The sequence below is a fragment of the Sitophilus oryzae genome, unplaced genomic scaffold (assembly GCF_002938485.1).
Source record: "Sitophilus oryzae breed Bouriz unplaced genomic scaffold, Soryzae_2.0 scaffold_808_pilon_pilon, whole genome shotgun sequence".
NCBI lineage: Eukaryota > Metazoa > Arthropoda > Insecta > Coleoptera > Curculionidae > Sitophilus > Sitophilus oryzae.
The window spans coordinates 787,005-809,372 of record NW_022147426.1 but is presented as its reverse complement, the minus strand read 5'-3'; the positions used below and the strand labels follow the sequence as shown (position 1 = coordinate 809,372).

The window sequence follows — 22,368 nt, the reverse complement described above, 5'->3', positions numbered from 1 at the left end:
GAGGGCGAATTTTTATATACTCTATATCTCGAAGAGGAATCGAGCAAAATATCAAGTTTGTTATATTTTTTGAAAGAAAATATTAAATTATTTTCAATAAATTAAAAATATACAGGGTGTCCCATATAAAAAATCAATGTTTTTGTTGATAATTCTTAAATTATTAATTATACTTAAATTATACTAATAAATTATATATATTAAAAAAAATTATACTTAAAACATTAAATTCTACTTAAAAAGGTGCTTTGGAAATGTTTTCATAAAAATACAAAACTTTCCATAGCAAAAAAGTTACAGCGATTTGTTAAAAATACGTATTTTTGAAAAACATCCCGTAACTCCGAAACGGTAACAGATATCGATATGACGTTTTCACCATCATGTTTTTGACAAAAATTGAGCTCCAGACACCGATATTAGTTTTTGTCTATCTCCTATAGAAAAGTACAACTTTGAGAAACATCTCACTGTAGCATTGAGCAATAAAAAGGATTGGAAGAGAGAAACGTTTGCTCAACCATGTAAAACACCATACCATAACGAGGTATACTGATGCTTACAAGGAACTTTGAAACTGTGGTCAGTGATACATCTACCCGAAACGTTGTGTGTAAGTTAAAATAAACAAAGACAATGGAAGGTCTGAAATTCTGTTAGCATCACAAAAATGCGATACGCCACTGAGTTGCCAATTTCTTTATACACCCTATTTAAGTATAGGTTAAAAGTCACTTTTTGATAATCAATTTTCTTGAAAGTATTATCAATTCACTATCAGAACGCATTAGATAAAACAATATGTACTTAAGAAGCATTATTTTTATATTGCATTCTAGCCAAAAGTAATTGTGTATCGTTGAGTGAACAGTAACTTGCAGTAGTTTTATCTGAGTAAGAGGATCTTTAGATTATGTAGAATATAATATACCGGGCGACTCTTAAATAAGTGCATGTATTTTAACTGGTACTATATTTCGACAACAGAAAAACATGAGTTTTTTTGCAAATAAATATACAAATTCTACATTTTCAAGACTATAAGGGTAATTATTTTTAAAACATTTTCTTATAAAAGGTCCATAGTTTAATATGGTATATACCTGGTGGTGCATTGGCGTAGTTGGAATATAGGAAATCGCATTCAAATTTTGAACTGTCCAGATATTGACATTGTTTTATTGACATGTTTTTTGTAATGGAACGCTCTATATATTAATTGATTTTCGGATTCTATAGGAAAAGTAAAGGTGAGTTTCATTAGAGAAGTATATATCTAAAATATTATGTTTTTGGCATATTAAACATTTTCTAAAAATGAGGTAGGATAACTAAATAATGAGGTAAAAACAGGATATACATTTAATCGGTAATTTTTAAAAAAAATAATTTTATTTTTCAGAAACTATTAGAGACAGAGTTTACCAAAAATGCTTTTTATAACTACTAGTGGGTAAATGAATTTGTAGATATATTACAACTTTTCTTGGAACTTTAGTTTCGGAGATATACATTTAATCGGTCATTTTTAAAAAAATAATTTTATTTTTCAGGAACTATTAGAGACAGAGTTTACCAAAAATGCTTTTTATAACTACTAGTGGGTAAATGAATTTGTAGATATATTACGACTTTTCTTGGAACTTTAGTTTCGGAGATATACATTTAATCGGTCATTTTTAAAAAAAATAATTTTATTTTTCAGGAACTATTAGAGACAGAGTTTACCAAAAATGCTTTTTATAACTACTAGTGGGTAAATGAATTTGTAGATATATTACGACTTTTCTTGGAACTTTAGTTTCGGAGATATACATTTAATCGGACATTTTTAAAAAAATTAATTTTATTTTTCAGAAACTATTAGAGACAGAGTTTACCAAAAATGCTTTTTATAACTACTAGTGGGTAAATGAATTTCTAGATATATTACGAATTTTTTTGGAACTTTAGTTTCGGAGATATAAATTTAATCGGACCTTTTTAAATAAAATCCACCTAAATTGGGATTTATCCAGTATAAACTAATATGTAGTAAAAATAACTGTTGTACCTTAAATCAAATTAAAAGTTTACCCAAAAAGTTATACAGGGTGAAACAAAATTAATATTGAACATGCGTTACCTTTAAAAGGAAGATACTCATTTATTTTAAATGAAACATCCAGTATATTGTTCCGATATTCAATGGGAAATCGTGTTTCTTCAATATACTATTAAGGTTGCCTACTTCTTCAGCAAAGATTTTCCTAGATATTTTTATTTTTATGATTTAATGCCAGTAGATCTTTATTAAAATTATAATAAATAAAAAATAATTAAGAATTTAATACCCTGTAGCTACGAAACAACACAAAATCGGACCTATGTTGATATGAAAAAGTAATCTTATTTTTACCAGAAGAATCTCCCTACGAGAGGTGGCACATGTTTTTTGAAACACCCTGTATAGAGTAAATTACAGTTTATACAGGGTGTCCCAGAAATAAGTGCAAATATTTTAAGGGGTGGTAGATCTCGATAAAAGAAACATATTTTCTCTTTATCGTTTTTCAAATAAGTCCAAAATAACAGAGTTATTTTACTTTTAAAATTTATATATATATATATATATATATATATATATATATATATATATATATATATATATATATATATATATGTATAACCAAAACTAAGAAGAAAATTCTTGGGGATAGCAGTCTAGAGGCACAAAATTAAACAATTTATTACAAACGCCGAGCTTTCGGAAAATATATTTCCTTTTTCAAGGCTAAAACATCACAAAAGTCAACTGAATATAATATAATATTATATAAACTTACGTGTAAAAAGTTTAATTATAAAAATAGAAAAATATATCAATTTCTATATGGAAGAAAGGAACTAAAATTTTGTATAAAAGTTAAAATCTTCTTAAATATTCATGATTTCTGACATTACTAAAAATTATTTTGACATAGAAAGGTAAATTTAATTATTAATAAAAAAACACGTAAAAAACATATAAGGTTAATCACAAGTTACAAATAAAAATAGAGAAAAAATCAAATTTTAAATATTATTTTTATTTTTAATAAAATGGAGTAAGAAAGAATATATATTACTAAGATCCCAATATCTTTTCTTTTATTAATACAATTATCATTAATGTAAATTTCTACCATTTCAAGAAAAAGTCTTTTATTAGTATTAAATTCAGTATCCAAAATTTTTGCATTTTTAAAATCAATATTATGTAGTGTATCAATCACATGTTCTGATAATGCACAACTACAAAAAAAAATACTTAAAAAAAAAAAAAAAAAAATAATTTTTTTTTTTTATTAAAATAATTTTTAGTAATGTCAGAAATCATGAATATTTAAGAAGATTTTAACTTTTATACAAAATTTTAGTTCCTTTCTTCCATATGGAAATTGATATATTTTTTTTTCTTTTTTATAATTAAACTTTTTACACGTAAGTTTATATAATATTATATTATATTCAGTTGACTTTTGTGATATGTTTTTAGCCTTGAAAAAGGAAATATATTTTCCGAAAGCTCGGCGTTTGTAATAAATTGTTTAATTTTGTGCCTCTAGACCGCTATCCCCAAGAATTTTCTTCTTAGTTTTGGTTATAATTGATCGGTCAAGACTTCCTCTTTGTATATATATGTATATATATATATATATATATATATATATATATATATATATATATATATATATTTTTTTTGCTAAAATTTTGAGAACCACTGGATCTTTTCTGGATTTTCTTTCTTGTAAATTTAATCTAATACCTATGTTGCCATATTATCAAGAAATTATGTTTTTTAACTAAAAAATAAAAAAAATTCAAAAAATTTTTCTAAAAATTTCGAATTTTCAAAAAAAATTTTCGCGAAAAAAACCTCATAGACGTGTTTCTGGGGTTGAACTATACTACCAGTTGGGACACCCTGTATAGCTGTTATTGAAATTTAAAATTTATTCTTCATTTTTACAAAATGTGTACCTATATGTCAAAATTCGTACATTTTAGGCATATGCTCCTTTGACGAAACTCACCATTATATTTTTCAAATATATACAAATACATTTCTATATTGTTACATTCAATTATTCATTTAAAAAGTATTAAATAACTATACCTCAAAATATGTATAAGTCTAAATAAAATAAAATGTTTTTTATAAAAGTTTTACTCTTTTTTTAATGTTTACTGTTCATTTTTAAAAATGTTAGTTTTAAATGAATATTCTGTTTTTTAGGTTACGTTATGAAGACGTTTATTTGTACGTTAATATGGCTAGCAGTTATTTGTAAATATGAAGATTTTGTAAATGCATTGATCAACTGTGAAGAAAGGTCTGAGACATTTTACTCTAAATTTGAGAAGGAAAGGTATCCTGGAGTTTCTGGAATCCATTTATATTGTGTTAACACAAATTTTCATAATATTTTTCAAAACATATTAGAAGATGACGATTATAATAGTGAAGATTTTGATATTGAAGATTATGATAATGAAATTGATACTAATAATATACGCATCCTATCAATATATAACTCATCGTTGGGAGTGCTTAAAGGCTCACCACAATCTAATCAACTAGGAAGATTGAAATATGTACGAAAGCTGGATATTTCACACAATAATATTACCAAAATCTTACCTGGTTTTTTTGCAGCATTTTCAAAATTATTAGAATTAAATTTATCTGACAACAATAACTCCAATTTAATAGAAGGAGTGTTTTCAAATCTCCATCAACTTCAAATATTAAATATGTCAAACAATAATATTGAACAACTCGATGATCATGTATTCTTAGGATTAACTAGATTATACATGTTAGATTTAAGTAATAATACTTTAAAATATATCTCTTCTGTTACATTTGCGAGTAATACAAGATTAGAAATATTAATTTTAAATAATAATTATTTTATGAAAATCGATGCTTTTCCACTATCTATAAAATCGTTATGTGTTACAAATAATAATATAAGTGAATTTAGAAGTTATAACAATTTTGAAAACCTAGACCTAAGTTTCAATAGAATTGAAAGTGTTGAAATTGACAAAAATATAGTAAATCTTAATTTAAGTTATAACAATATAATAGATACAAACATAATTGGAAATGTTCGTTTCTTAAACGCCAGTCATAACAATTTGACATCTGTGAGAGGTCTAAATAGCAGGAATATTGAACGATTAGATTTAAGCTTCAACAACATTTCAGACATGGACCCAAATTCATTTTCCAACAGTACTGAGTTAAGATATATCAATATTCAGCATAACTATCTCACGGATATGCCTTCAAACATATTTTTATACCTTACTAGTTTAGAATATCTCGATATATCTTATAATTTATTTTCAAAATATCAACACGGCTTAAATAATAATTGGGCAAACATATTTTCCTCAAAATACTTAAAAAGTGTCTCACTAGCACACAATTTTTGGATTTGTGCAGATTTGAAAGAAATATTAACTGTTTTACACATTCGAGGTGTAGAGATAATAAATGTAGACAAAAAATATGAGAGAAGTAATATTTTAGGAATCGAGTGCCTTGATATAGATCAGAACCAATCTGTGAAAACATTTAATTTGTCTGTATTGGATTGGCAATTTGAAAGTGAAATTTCGGAAAAAATGGACAAAGTGCAAAATTTATCCGTATCTTTTAACCAACGAATAGCAGAAGTAGAGAATAAAATCAGTGATGTCAATAGCACAAACGAACATTTACAAAATGAACTTTTAGCAAAGATGAACTTAAGTCAACTAAATGATTTAAAGGAAGATATTCGAAATATTACTGATAAGATAAAACATTTTTACAATTATTCAAATATTGATAATAATAAGGTCTTATCAGATAAAATTTTGTTGGATTGTTTAAAAAATCGACCGAAAAATATTAGTCATTGTTTTTATAAATTAATTGAAAACGAATTGATGGTACTGATGGAGATGTCCGATACAAAATACGAGAAAAAAATCGAACAAATGTCGAAAGATATAAAAGCACTTTATGATAAATACGATTCTACCCGAACCATATCATATGTACCACTCACAGATCAGAGCACGGGCTTTGGTACATTTTTTCAAGTACTCACTCTCATATTACTAATAATAATTTTTTTGGCTCTAGTGTATATCAGTTATCACATGAAAAAAACAAGAACTGACTCGATAAGAAAGGAACATATTGCATTACTGTAAAAGTATTATTACACAACTTGTCTAATATAAACGTAACACGCTGTATATTTTCAAGCATTAGATGTAAAATTTATTTTTTATTTTTTATAATGTTACACCTTTTTTATAATCCCATCTAGTTGTTGTAAAAAATGCTGATGACTTATATACAGGGTGGCGCCTCTCTCAAAATATGTCAAAATCTCACGTTTTAATCATATACTTCTCTAATACAACTCACATTTATTTTTCATTTAGAATACAAAAATCAATTAATATATAGGGTGTTCCATTATAAAAAACAAAACTTTGATATGTAACTTTTTTGAGGACACCCTGTAGAACTCCCTATATTTTAAAAAAGTGCTCCGAATTGACCTACATATGCTCACAAAATTTTATTCAATACAATATATTTCAATACGTTCTCCTTGGAGCTTCCGTGGAGTATGAGAGGTGCCACCCTGTATAAAGTATCTAATTTTTTAAAAAAACTTTGCTTGTGATGCTAATACAATAAAGCAATAGGTATGAACTTATTAGTATTATTTTAAATGTACCTGTATTACATTTTACTTGTCTAATAAAAATACTTTGTTTTATAATAGATGGTTTTTATTTCAATTACAGAAGTTTTGTGGATGTTTTACTACACTTAAAAGCTACTATGCTAAAAAATAAATCCGAAAATTGGCCCATTCAATATTTTTTTGCTAATATTTATTAACATTAAATAAAAATATCCACCTGACGACAAATTTGGATTGTTTTGAATAAAGTGTACTGTTTAATTTTTAGTTAAAGTATTTTTTTATTTTTAAGAATGGAAATTAAAATATTTCAACGGTAATAAAAATATACGCATATAAAACATATTTTAATTATTACAGAACTAAAACTCGATATGCTCAAAATGCTTTCTTTCCTGTTCACTGTATAAAAAGATTCGCTCTTTTCAAGAGATCCTTTCATGTTAAGAGGTGTACAGGGTGGCGCACCTCATTCGCTTCGGTTGATTATACGAAAATGGAAAGATGTAGAAACAAAATATTTTATGGGTATATGTGCGGAGGTCATGTGCACAATTTAAAATTATTTTAAAATGTACAGGGCGTTTCAGAACTAAGATCCATACCAAAGTTATATTTTTTCTTATGGAACACCCAGTATTTTATATCATTTTTGGATTCTTGGGCATAAAATAAGGCATTTCTTATATAGGGCATAATAAGGCATAAGGATCTACTTTTAAACTCAGCATAAGAATGAATTCTGAAAAGTAATGTACAGGGTGTTAATAGTCTATTCTATTGTAGCATGCAAATTTAAATATCTTTAAATATATCAAAAATTAAAGATTTTAAACATATTTAACCCTTAAAATAAATGCATTTTTTTGGGCCCAAGAATCCAAAAATTAAATAAAATACCGGGTGTTCCATAAGAAAAAATATAACTTTGGTATGGATCTTAGTTCTGAAACACCCTATACATTTTAAAATAATTTTAAATTGTGCACATGACCTTCCCACATATACCCATAAAATATTTTGTTTCTACATCTTTCCGTTTTCGTACCACCCTGTATACTAATTTTGCTTGTCTTTTAAGGAATGTCTTAATTATCACCTAGATGCAGGAATAAAAATATGTTTTCGTATTTAAGTGTTATGGAAACAAAACTCAAAATGTATCTTTAGATCTTTTACTAATATGCGTCTGCTGATTAAAAATGACATACCTATCTGTTCGAAAAACTCAAAGTTATTCGAAAACAACTAAATTTATTGCATATTGGATACTGTACATAAATAATTTTTAAATATAATTTCACAGATTGAAAATATAATAAAACGCCTACACAGTTGCACTGAAGGTTTTTTTACGCCTGATATACATGGGACCGACAAACATGCTTTGTTTATAGATAGCAGGCATTAGGCGTAGTCAAATTATAAATTAATTTGACATTATACAGGGCGAGTCTTAAACCTTAACCAAGCCAATTGAACGCCGATTTATTTCGATAATACGGCATTTATTTTTATAATGTACTCTGAATTATTTTTTATTAAAAAAAAATAAATATTAAACATAAAAAACATATACAGAGTTTCGTCCAAGCAGCACAATATAATGCTGTGTGTAAGTTGTGTGTCAGTTAAAAAAATTGGCGCCGGGAGGCACGTATAGCCGCCCATACTAAAATATGTTAATAAAAAGCCTTAAAAAGTTAGCAGGCAGTTCTTTAAGTTTCAAAGTAGAGGAATTTTTCCAATTCTGGTCCGCGGTTATTTCCCCTACCCGCCACCTGGGGTCGCGTCCGATGGGAGTTTGGAGTTCTCCACACGGATTTTCTCAAAAACGGACTACGGAAACACGGAATATCTCAAAAACTGCGACTTTGACTGATTTTGATGTTGTTACAAATTTTGTTGCAAATATTATTCCCAATCTTAAATTGAAAACCGCGTTTCGCTAGCTACTGTAATTTTGAAGTTACGATTTTTTAAAATTTTTAACCCCCTCCCATACCCCCACCCCCAACAAAAAATAATGGCCGGATTTTCAGGTGCCACAGTATTTTTGTGTCAAATTTGGTTAAAATCGGTTTAGCGGATTTTGAGTTATCGTGTTACAGACGGATAGACAGACAGACACCATGAAAATATTTTGTATTTAGGTCATTTATGACACAAAAAACTCATTTTGAGTGAAATTAAAAATAAAAAATCGGTAAAAAAACTTTTAAGTTAAACGGTTTAATCTTATGTGCACTGAAAACTAGAAAATAATAATAACAATTAGGTATTTTGAACTTCTAGTTCAGAAATATTTTAGTACGAGGCAGAATAGCTTTTAGGCATATCAGACTAAAATAAAAACGTGGGGCCCCTCCGAAATCCTACCTATGGCAAAGCATATCTTTATACTCTGGTAGATCATGAGCTCGGCGTTCGCTGGTGAAGCCGCCACGGCTGGTTATTGATTGTCAAAGTCTCCAGTTACGATTATAGTAAGTCGATGCAATCCTCACTTAGTATAGAAGAAAGTATTACAGCAATAGTTAATGGGCCCCACGTTTTTATTTTAGTCTAATATGCCTAAAAGCTATTCTGCCTAGTACTAAAATATTTCTGAACTAGAAGTTCAAAATACCTAATTGTTATTATTATTTTCTAGTTTTCAGTGCACATAAGATAAAACCGTTTAACTTAAAAGTTTTTTTACCGATTTTTTATTTTCTAGTTTTTAGTATTTAACGGAAATGCCTACCGAATATTCCTCATTCTATTTAATTCATTTAGTAAGGTAAGTCCCACGAGTAATGGACATTTTAACGGTCGACCCCCCCCCAGAGGTCCAGTAGAGGGGCAAGGCTATAATATACAACAAGAGGCACCCAATCTTGAGGGGAAAACGCTTGCGACATTACATTTTTAGCCACCCTAATGCGATACAGTCCTCAGCACGTTTTAACCTATTACCTTAACTTGAGTGGTAAACCTACCGCTAACTACGTAGGTACATCTAATCACCTTTTTTTTATCTGTCCTTCTAACGTCACACAATCTTGGACACAACTGTTCTGGACACGACTACTCATGCCCTCACCTAATACGCCATTTTGTAACGACGTCCATCTTGGATTTTAAATTTTGTCATAATCACAGTATTCTACTAGTGTAGCCCTTTCATTTGATACCCATATTGAGGGGGCTGTGGAAAAATATGAAATCCGCCATTTTGTACCGGCGGCCATCTTAGATTTACAATGTTATTGATATTACTATATTGTATTGTCATCGGAACTAAAGGTGTGTACCAAATTTCAGATCAATCTGACAACAGGAAGGTACTTAAATTTGAATTTCTAATTTTGACCCAAATAAACAAACAAATAAATAAATACCGTACGGGTCGAGCTAAATAAAACCGTTTAAAAAACTTTTTTTGCCGATCTTAATAGCCTACCATACCTGTTGGTATGGTCGGCTAAAAATAAATAATAATTAATATCGATACTAAATCATTCACTAAATTGTAGTACTTCCACCTCTGATTTTGTCCCATTTTGATAATTTCTTATACCCCCTATATACAAGTAAAAAGTCACTTTTGATTAATTATATCTAAAAAGTATTATCAATTCTCGGAACTGCCATCAGAACGCATACTATCATCTAGCATGCGTTAAACAATAATTAGACACTTAAAATACAGAATTTTTATATTGCGATCAAGCCGAAGTTATTGTGTATTATTAATTAAAAAAGGAAAATTTGCAGTGGTTTTATGTGAGTAAGAAAAACTTTTAGATTATGTATGGTTTATTATAATTATTTACTGGATTCAATCTTAACTATAGAGAATACAGGGTGCCGAATTGTCGACACCAGAGTTTGTTAAAAATTAAAATTATTTGTTTAAAGTTTTACACCTTCATACTTTTGCACCCTTGTAATGTTGACCTCTTTACTTCTGCAACGTTGGCATCTCCTTGCTTCTGTATACTTGTTTAAAAGTTTACAGTGATTTTACTTATACACGGTGTCCAAATAATAGTGTCCAAATATCTAACTTTGGTGGGTGATTTTACAGATAAAAATAAAACAAAAATTTCCTATGAACATAAATATGCCCTAAAAGGTTCCCCGAAGAAATTGCAGCCATCGAAAGGTTAAATAGAAATAATATACAGGGTGGTCCGAACTGCATTCCGAAAACTTCCGCTGCATATTCTGTAGATAAAAATAAGTAAAAAAGTTCGTTTAAATGTATGTCCTAAAATGCTTAATTTCGCTGATACAGGGTGTAGAAGTTTCATTTTTATTTCGAGATTTTTTCCAAATAATTTCCGAAGTAACGTCAATATTTGGATGAAAATTGGTGTCTGGGAGTTTTTTGACATGAGAGAATTTGATGTTGCTGTCAATATGACTCCTATTTATAGGGGGCGCCACCTACATGTGTTTTAACTGGTTTGAAGAGTTTTAACTTTTCATCCGTACCTGTATAAAACTACCGACTGAAAAAATGTACATTTCCGTGATTTTTTACGTAAAAAATGTCTCTTGGTAAAAATCGCTACGAGCAACCGTTCTCAAGATATTTAGAAGGGAAATAGTCAATTCATGTCATTATTGACAAAAAAATAAACACGTTGAATAGATCAATTATTTGACTGAAATAATAAATTTGGGAAATTTTTATTTTTTTAAATTAACCATAAATTTTTCTGCGAAACTCGTAGCGCGGCAAATTCTCGCGGGGCCCCCCAAGTACACTCAAAAATTCCTTCAAATACATCATTATTGTCATATCTGCTTGCAACATATTTTTTAACAAGAGCCACAGTGTGATATTTTTTTATATTTTGATAATTGTTTCAACATTTATTTATTATTATAGTACTCTTAAAATACTTAAACTAGAAAACAAACATTTATGCTTCTAATTAATCAAAGTTTTATTAGAAATTATTAAAAAAAAACTAATAAATTTAGAAAAAAAAGGATTTATTAAAAAAAACTCAACATTTAAATACTAATAACTAAAACACAGTGAAATGTGAACAAGACATTTTAAATATTTATGAAGTACCCTATGGTATATTAGAAAGTAATATTCCTTTTTCCCTCGACCTTAACAAAAGAAACTTGTTTATGAGGTTGTCCAAATCTATCTCTTTTGCTCGATCATTCTCAACTGATATTATGGCCACTATGGCCAGTGAGCTTAGGCGATTTTGGGACATAGTAGACCTCGCAAAACTTTTTATTATTTTCAGCTTAGAAAAAATTCTTTCTGGTTCAGCGGATGTTACAGGGAGAACCAGAAACAACTGGAATACAGTGCAAATCTCAGGTATACTGCTAATCAGTAATTGTTTTTCAAAAAAAAAAAATCAGAAAACTCTCTGATACTGTGAAAAATTTTGATTTTTTCATAAAGTAAATTTTTTGCTTGAATTAACTCCGATGCTAGATTTTGTGTTAGGTCGTTAGGATATTTGTCTACTAATACTTTGGCATTAGCTATAAGATATCAGATTCCTGGGATTTTAACAATGTTTGTGGGTTTAAAATTTCAAATTTTGAATAAATATTTTGAAATGCGTCATACCTGATTCTAAACTGAGTTATTATTATATCGAAACAAACATAGAAACTGTGACTTTTCAACGACTTTTACGATTTTCAATGGGCTCATCAGCTGCTATTTCATCAAAAAAGTTTTGACTCTACGAACTCTTTTGTTTTTTAACTGAGGTTCAATATTCCAAGATTTCGCAATTGAAATTGACAGTTCATACACACTTTCAAAATTGTCCCAAAGATTTTCTATTTTAACAAGAACTCCTGATATTAGATCTGTGGCCAGTCAGTCCTATGTCAATATAATTTTTTTGTAAGCATTTTAAAAGCAAGTTAGTATTTTCCAACATTGTACCTTGCAAAATTTAGTAAGAAAATAAATTCGAAATTTTCTATTTTATCTTGTAACATCTTGGCCTCATCTCTATCGGTACGTTTTTTCAGTATTAACGTTAAATTCGCTAGACACTTGACAACGGACAAAAAATTAGTTTTTATCAATAGTATGCTTTCGGCTTTTGACGACCATCTAATTGGACATAATTTTTAGTTAAACCAACAGTTTTACTATTTTTTATTTAGCAGTTTAGGCTTTGCCAACGGGGTAGACTTTCACTGAAAAATATATAAAGACTCCGAACCGTGTCAAAAAAATGTCTAATCTCGCTAATATTGCTCACAGATTCATTTGAAATAAGTGTGCTTATGGAAAAACTCTACCGATATGATACTTTTAATCAAAAACGCCGTGAAATATGATAATCGCTGTGTGTTGTGTCACCTAAACAACTAAACCAAATTCGAAATTAACCTGTACAATAATAATTATTATTATACCTGTAAAGAATAATGTAGTGTAAAATAATTGTTTAGTCAACATGTTTATGTCAATGATGACAGGTACTGATAATTTTGATTCCAAATATCTCCGAGAACCATTACTCGTAGCGATATTTACCAAGAAGCTTTTTTTACGTAAAACACGTCGTAAATGTATATTTTTTACTCGGCAGTTTTATACAGGTACGGACAAAAATTTATTAGTCTTGAAACCAGTTAAAAAATATGTAGGTGGCGCCCTCTACAAGTAGGAGTCATATTGACATCAAAATCAAATTTCTCATGTCAAAAAACTCCCAGACACCAATTTTCATCCAAATATTGACGTTACTTCAGAAATTATTTGGAAAAAATCGATACAAAAGTGAAATTTCTTCACCCTGTATCTCCGAAGCTAAGCATTTAAGAACATACATTTATACGAACTTTTTTCCTTATTTTTATCTGCAGAATATGCTGCCGCAGTTTCCGGAATACAGTTCGGATCACCCTGTATAAATAGTTTTTGTATCACACTCACTTCAGTTGAAAGAAATTAAGTGCAATTTTACTATAACATAAAAAATAAGTGTATAAAATGTTTAAATGTATTTTTATGTAAGTTTTACTGTTTTTTTAAATTGTTTGTTTTTTTCAGGTTGATATGAAGACGTTCATTTGTATGTTGATATGGCTAGCACTTGTTTCTCAATATGTAAATTTTGTAAATGCATGGAAATATTGTCAATATGTAAATTTTGGTAAATGCAATTGTTGGACAAAATATGAGATGTTTTACTTTCAAAATGACAATGGAAATAGTGATAGTATTAATGGAATTCATTTGTATTGTATTAACACCACTTTGCAAATTCAAGTAGACGAGTATAATATTCATACGATATCAATATATAACTCTTCGTTGGGAGTGCTTAAAGAGCCACCTATCTCTCATCAGGGAATATTTGAAAATTTACGAAAGCTGGATATTTCAGACAACAATATTATTAAAATCTTACCTGGCTTTTTTGCCCCATTTTCTGGATTATTAGAATTAAATTTAGCTGATAACAATAACTCCAATTTAATCGAAGGAGTCTTTTCAAATCTTCATAAACTTGAAATATTAAATATATCAAACAATAATATTGGACGTCTCGATGATCATGTATTCTTAGGATTAACTAGATTATACATGTTAGATTTAAGTAATAATACTTATTACTTAATATTACTTATAAAATATATCACTTCTGTTACATTTGCGAGTAATACAAGATTAGAAATATTAATTTTAAATAATAATTATTTTATGACAATCGTTACTATTCCAGAATCTATAAAATCGTTATATGTTTCAAATAATAATATAAGTGAATTTAGAAGTTATAGCAATTTTGAAAACCTAGACCTAAGTTTCAATAAAATTAAAACTGTTGAGATTGACACAAATATAGTTAATCTTAATTTAAGTTACAACAATATAATTGATATAAACATAACTGGAAATATTCATTTCTTAAACGCCAGTCATAACAATTTGACATCTGTGAGAGGTCTAAATAACAGGAATATTGAACGATTAGATTTAAGCTTCAACAACATTTCAGAGATGGAACCAAATTCATTTTTCCACACCACTAAATTAAGATATATCAATATTCAGCATAACTATGTCATAAACATGCCTTCAAATATATTTTTAAATCTTACTAGTTTAGAATATCTCGATATATCTTTTAATTTATTTTCAAGATATCAACACGGCATAAATAATAATTGGGCAAACATATTTACTTTAAGATCGTTAAGACGTGTTTCACTAACACACAATTTTTGGATTTGTGCAGATTTAAAAGAAATAATATCTGTACTACACGCTCGACGTGTAGAAATAATAAATGTAGACAGAAAATATGAGAGAAGTAATATTTTAGGAATTGAGTGCCTTGATATAGAACAGAACCAATCTGCGAAAACATTTAATGTATCTGTATTACATTGGCAACTTGAAAGTGAAATTTCTGAAAAAGTTAACGAAGTACAAAGGCAAATGTTAAATTTATCCGCATCAATTAACCAACAAATGGCAGAAGTAAAGGATGAAATCAATGATGTCAATAGCACAAACGAACATTTACAAAATGAATTTTTAGGATCGTTGAACTTAAGTAATACAATGCATCTAAATTATTTAAAGGAAGATATTCGAAATATGAGTGATAAGATAAAATCTTTTTACAATTATTCAAATATTGATAGTAATAATAATGTTTTATCAGATAAAATTTTGTTGGATTGTTTGAAAAATCGACCCAAAAATATTAGTTATTGTTTTTATAAATTAATTGAAAACGAATTGATGGTACTGATGGAGATGTCCGATACAAAATATGAGAAAAAAATCGAACAAATGTCGAAAGATTTAAAAGCCCTTTATGAGAAATACGATTATACACGAACTATACCTCTCACTAATCAGAGTACGGGCTTTTTTACATTTTTTCAAGTACTCACACTCATGTTACTAATAATAATTGTTTTGGCTCTAGTATATATCGGTTACAGCATAAAAAAGAGAAGAACTGACTCGATAAGGAAAGAACATATTGCTTTACTGTAGAAGTATTATTACATAACTTGTTCAATTTAAACCTAACGCCCTGTATATTTTTTCAACAATTAGTTAATTTAATATAATAATATAATGTGCATTTTCTACAAAAACTTGAAAAGGTGAAAAAATAAGTTATTAAATTTTGCACCTTTTTAAGTTTTTGTAGAAAAAGCATATAATTTATAATTTACATACATATATTGAGAATCTTATAAAATTTGAATTATCAAATCAAAATATACAGAAAGTTCTTTTTATATGCAACAACTTATTACCGTTCAAAGCGATTGATTATTTAGAATTAAGTTTTAGATGCCCTGTATAAACTTATATTTTTTTTATTATTGTAACACAATGTTTAGTAAAATATTTTGTTTTAAAATGTTAAATTATTTTTTTTATGTGAAATAAACATTAATAAAGTTCACCATTATTTTTATTGCAGAAATAAAAAATGTCATAATATACAGGGCCTTACCACAATGTAATTTCGATATTCTTTATTTATTTTCGATACTGTGTATGTGGATCTGTTATTACATTTTACATGTCTAATAAAAATACTTTGTTTTTTAATAGATGGTTTTTATTTTAATTACACAAGTTTTGTGGAAGTTTTACTACACTTAAAAATTACTACGCTAAAAAAAAATAAATCCAAAAATTAGCCCATGAATATTTTTTTTTGCCTAATATTTATTAACATTAAATAAAAATTTTAGATGTTTTGAATATAGTGTACTGTTTAATTTTTAGTTAAAATATATTTTTTATTTTTAAGGATGGAAATTAAAATATTCAACGGTAATAAAAAGATAAATTATCTTTTACGATTTAATTTATTTCTTACGTGTATAATTATTATTATTTTAGTGATATCTAATAGTTGATATTATTAATAATATTCCGTATGATCGAAAAAAAAACAGCGCAAAGTTGGCTCGGAAATGATGCTGCTTTTTGAACAAAGACTATATACAATTTAAAAATGTACCGAATTAGACCATACACAGCCTATAATATAGCTCTTTCCATCTATCAAATTTCGGAAACGGATAGAGTTGCTTTTTCAGGCCTGTGTGCAATAACAATAATGATTGTTATCCGGAAAAGTGTTTTAAGGTCATTCTCCCATCCATTCTCCTTCTCTATCTCCCACCCTTTCTACTATCATCCCTTCTAGCTACCATCGACGCCTCGCCGCTCCAGCCTCCGTGTGGACGCTCCAGTTGCAATCCGACGTCGCGGCGCAAGGACGCCGTTCGTGCATCGCGTCACGCCACACGATGTCCTCGTCTGTCGCGACGACCCGGACGTCCGCTGGTTTCATGTCCGGACTTTTGTTGTGCGTCCTGATCTGCTACGGGGCGGTAACCGGAAATCCGGACGCCAAAAGACTGTACGACGACCTGCTCAGTAACTACAATAAGTTGGTGAGGCCGGTGGTGAACACGTCGGATGTGCTCAGGGTGTGCATCAAGTTGAAGCTGTCGCAGCTGATTGATGTGGTGAGTATAGACAGACGGTTAGTCCAATGTAAGCTGCCTGTAACCAGGAAAGCAAAGTGTCAATCATATCCACATACGACACGGAGTATTGTAGTTAAACGATTAGATTATTACAAATTGTAGGTTCTAGGTTCGTTGAAGGACTAGTAGAGCTGCAATTTAAAAATATTTTTACTAGATACAGAGTGTCCTAAAAAAAGTAAAAAATATTATAGTTGTATTTTTTTAAAGGAACACCCTGTATATTATTCTAGATTTAAATTCTACGATTGAAACAAAGGTAAGTTTAATTGAAGTTTATCATACTTAAACCTTACCGTTTTGCAAATATTTGCAATTCTACGAAATTGCAGTAAAAATGTTCAGGCTTCATTTCTCCAAGGTTATCAAAGTTTTTAATACTAAATATTTACTGAAGTTTATTTATTGATCAGATATTATGTTGGAATAATAAACAAAATACTACCTTATACAGATTGTCTAAAAATTTATATTAAATAATAATTAGCTTTAAACGACAATAACTTGTTTAATTTAAATCGAACACCCTGTATATTTTACGAGAATCAGATGCACAATTTAAATGTCTATCAAATTGTATAATACCATTTTTTACCTATCTCTTCAAGTTTTCGTAGAAAATGCATTTTCTTATAATTTAGACTTCATTTATCACTATACCTATGGAATATTGACATTTTAGATTATGTTTAAAGATGTAGCAAATTTTCAAAGAGTACAGATACTAATATTGTCAATATAGTTAGCTTATTTCATAAAAAAATATTTTTTTGTTAAGGAGGACCAATTAATATGATCCCAGTATTCAAACTACATTAATACTGTTTACGTTGATTAATATTAATTGCTCCAAATACTAAAAAACTGAATTTTGTATGTGTATTAGACAGTATGGTAAAAAGTAACACCTAATACATTTTATTTCATTTTTTGACGAATGCTTATTTATAACAACAGAGACGTTCATTTTCATAACTTATTTTTATATTGATTTCTGAGTCAAATCCACACATTTTATTTAGAATAATTAAAAAATAATAATTAATAATTAATTAAAAAATAAATTAAGTATGTATTTTTTTGCCCAAAAACTCATTTTCGAGCGGAAATAATGGCGGTATATTTAATTGGTATAGTATTTTACATAGATTTAAATAGTTTACTTTTTGTAAACAAATGGGGGCTTGCAATATTATTATTTTTACCATCTGTATATTTTGTACATGTGTTGCTTTATCCTGTATGTGGATATGATTGACACATTGCTGTTGCAACAAAAGCCAACGTTTAAAATATACAATTATTTGACTTCTTGACAAAATTATCACATGGCAACTTAAGATACGTTGGCATTTGATTAGTTTTGTATTGTTGCCTGTTTAGTCTGTGTTTAGTTCTTAGTCTGTGATAAGTTAAAAAAAAAACAATGTGGTAATCATATCCACTTATATTATGTATATTTAAATACAATAGTAATTGAACTGCAAATTATCTAAATTAAATTCATAATTCAAAAATTAATATAATACTATAACACATAATTAACTATAATAAGTTAGTCAGACTGATGATAATCACTATTTCTAACGTGCTCAGGGAGTGTATTAAGTTGAGATTGTTCCAGTTGATTAATGTAATGAGTAAAGGCAGACAGGTAGTCAATGTATCGCTGGTCCCAAGTCTGTGGTAAAATAAAAAATAATCTGTCAATTATCATCATTATCATTTTAAACTTATTTTTATAAAAAATATTCTATTGAGCATACAATTCAGTATTTATTAGAATTATCTCTATAGGTTATTATATTTAGTATTTTAAAGTAAATACATAGAATGAGACTGCATATTTAGGTATTACGGTTATATAGATATTATAAATTAAGGAATTCATGATTTTAAACTCAAACTGTCCGGTCGTCCATTGATTTAAATTATTGTTTACCTCTTTATGGATAGAGCTAGTGAGCCTTACAAAAATGCACCATTTAAACTACGATTTTAACAGTTTTAGAGCTACAGGGCGAGTCTTGAATAAGTGCAAATATTTTCACGACTCGTAGATCTCGATAAAACCTGCCACTGCAAATTTTTCCAAAATCCGAATAAAGAAAATCTCTCGAAAATAATAAATAGTGAGATGACTATTTACTCTCTATGTATAGAACCTTTATGGTCCCATATAAACTGTAGGTATGACTAAAATAAATAGCTTTGACATATAAAGTTTTCAATTGTCGCTTTTCTTAATTAACTCATGTCTTTTAAATGATCCTTTGTGCAAATTTTTATGTGTATAATCCAGAGATCACGAAGGTTTATATAAATTTTTACTAACTTTACCCAGTTGGTTGATGAATCTCAAAAATCTCTTCTAAATTTTTCTGTAGAATTTCATTCTTCTAGACCAGATATTAAGGAATTTTCGACTCTAAGAGGATGAATTTCCAAAAATCGCTTTGCGTAGCTAATTCAATAATCACTAATGTCATTTAAACGAACATTTGTGCTAATATTTATGTATCTAAAGCTGACGGTATTAACTGACCCCAAAAATATGTTAAAACTTGATATATAATCTAACTGACGCACCACTGACAATGACAAATAATTTGTTTCTGGAGGCATCGTGTGTATGTATTTTTCAGGTATGTTTTAGTATTTAGTCGTTTTACACAAAGAAATAGCAATTAAACAATATAAAAATACTTCATAACAAATCTAGGCATTACAACCTTTTATTTAAAAAAAGAATCATCAAGATTGGTGAAGCGGTTTCGGCGGCATGGATGTAACAAAAAAACCTTTTGAGCTTTTATATATGTATAGATATGGATGGATTCGCTCTTATTTATAACTGTGATTTAGACACTTATTTTACAGTACAATTTTTGTCGTAACAAAGCTAAAATGCAAATTTCATAACTACAAAAATCTAGTCTGATCTAAAAAATACTTGTTTAAAATTTTATTATGTATATTTTATGCAAAAAATGATGTCTAGCTTTAAACGCCAATAACTTCTTTAATTTAAATGGAGCGCCCTGTATATTTTAGGAGAATCAGATGCACAATTTAATTGTCTATCAAATTGTATTATACCATTTTTTACCTATCCCTTCAAGTTTTCGTAGAAAATGCATTTTCTTATAATTTAGACCCTATTTATCAATATACCCATGGAATATTGACATTTTAGATTGTTTTTAAAGCAACAAATGTACAAAAAGTACAGGCTAGTAATATTAACGTTTTTAGCAAAACGATAATATTACTAGCCCATTTGTATGCAAAAAGAAAACTATTTAAATCTTTATAAAAGAGTATACCATTAATTAAATATAACACCATTATTTCCGCCCATATACTAATTAATTACATGCTTAATTGTGTTCGTTAATAAATTATTCTAAATAAATGTGGATTTGAGTCAGAAATCAATATAATAATAAGTTATCAAAATTAAAGTCTCTGTTGTTATAAATAAGTATTTATTAAAAAATGAAATATCATTTTTAAGGTGTTTCTTTTTATCACACTGTCTAATGCCCATACAAAATTCAGTTTTTTAGTATTTGGAGCAATTATTATTAATCAACGCAAACAGTCAGTTAATGTAGTTTGAATACTGGAATCATATTGATTGGTCCCCTTTAACAAATATTTAAACAGTTTTTTTATTTTTTAATAAAATAAACAAATTATATCGACAATATTAGTATCATGTTGATTTATATATAAGTTGATGCATAAATAATGCATCAACTTCTTTAAATTCACATTAAATCACATTGTTTTGATACATTGTAATCTCGTTGCAGAACAATATAATACTTATATGTATTAAAACAAAACGTAAAGTACTGTTTTTTGATACTTAACGATTCTTTACGCCAGTATTGACACAAGAAATTGCGAGCAGCGCAAACTTGCCCTATATATTACATAATTCTCTATGGCAACTCGAGAGCTGAAACGAAAATAGAAGAGTAATGCTCTTAATGGCAAAAACGTTTTATCAATGAAATGAGGACGTCCCCTAAACCTTTTATTTTGTTTCGACACAATTTGTACAAAATAAACAGTGAAACCCACTTTAAAAAGACGTGTTTTTCGTTTGTCTGTTGTGTCAATTTGGATGACAAATATAACGAGAATCAAGAGTTGGAGCTAACTAGAGCCAGACTAATTATTTGTGCATTAAAACAATTGATTTGGAAATATACACACAACCAAACTTATATGGAATCATCTATTATTTTTCATAATTTTTGAGACGTATGAAAATTTTCTGTTTATGAACAAAACTCAGTCCTTACCAATGACTTTTAATGAAAAATAATCCATATAGGAATAAAAAAAATTAATCAATTCCCAAAATAAACAAAATGGTATTTTTTGGTTTCTGAAACAGAATGATAGCGGCAGTGTTGCCACAGCTACCCCATTCGGGGTAGATCTAGCCCTATGTAAAACAATTTAACCCCGCTATCTCGTGATAGTTTACCCCGGTGAAATATAAGCTTGTGGCAATTAGTACTGAAGAAATTCTCCAAGGAACCCAGGCTTTCCTGACTACCTCAACAGAAAATACAACAGCCCAAGAAATATGGGAAGCTTTCAAAAAATGCACAACAAATGCAACAGGGTCAGAAAAAGAAGATCAACCGATAAAACGAAAACACTGTTATCGAACGAGACATTCCAGATCATCGAAGACAGAAGACTTCTCCACCGGAAAGGCATACATACAGAAGAAGAGAAAGAAGAACTAAAATACCTGAATAAGGCAATAAAGCAAGGAGCAAGAAGAGACAAACAACAATTTTACTCTGATATATGCAAAGAAATCGAGAGACACAGTCTAAATAACCTACCAAGAGACCTCTTCAAAAAAATAAAATGTATTACCAGGGACTTTAAAGCCAGAAATTGGGCAATCGAAGATCAAAATGGAACTTTAAGAACCAAAAAAGAAAACATTATTTAGGTGTGGATATCATATTGCGAACATTTATACAAAGACAGTGAAGAATATAACTATGTCGACCACCACGAAAATTCAGAGAAAGAACCGGACATCCTTAAAAGTGAA

The 22,368-nt window shown here is 28.6% G+C and overlaps 3 protein-coding genes across 3 annotated transcripts in view; all 3 read left to right on the top strand.

Moving 5' to 3' along the window:
• The first annotated feature begins 1,234 nt into the window (after positions 1 to 1,234).
• LOC115888738 (chaoptin-like) lies at positions 1,235 to 6,294 on the top strand. Its single transcript, XM_030908572.1, has 2 exons — positions 1,235 to 1,250; positions 4,259 to 6,294. Exon 2 carries the CDS (start codon positions 4,267 to 4,269, stop codon positions 6,232 to 6,234), a length of 1,968 nt encoding a protein of 655 aa, XP_030764432.1. The 5' UTR covers positions 1,235 to 1,250; positions 4,259 to 4,266; the 3' UTR covers positions 6,235 to 6,294.
• A 4,158-nt stretch (positions 6,295 to 10,452) lies between these two features.
• Positions 10,453 to 15,837, top strand: LOC115888739 (toll-like receptor 3). Its single transcript, XM_030908573.1, has 2 exons — positions 10,453 to 10,511; positions 13,789 to 15,837. The coding sequence occupies exon 2, from the start codon at positions 13,795 to 13,797 to the stop codon at positions 15,751 to 15,753; it is 1,959 nt and encodes a 652-aa protein (XP_030764433.1). The 5' UTR covers positions 10,453 to 10,511; positions 13,789 to 13,794; the 3' UTR covers positions 15,754 to 15,837.
• Positions 15,838 to 17,003: 1,166 nt separating this feature from the next.
• The window catches only part of LOC115888877 (acetylcholine receptor subunit alpha-like), a 164,666-nt gene continuing 159,301 nt past the window's right edge, over positions 17,004 to 22,368 (top strand). Inside the window, exon 1 of the mRNA XM_030908745.1 lies at positions 17,004 to 17,255. Coding sequence (XP_030764605.1) covers positions 17,034 to 17,255 — 222 coding nt within the window. The 5' untranslated portion in view covers positions 17,004 to 17,033. The remainder of the gene's footprint in view (positions 17,256 to 22,368) is intronic.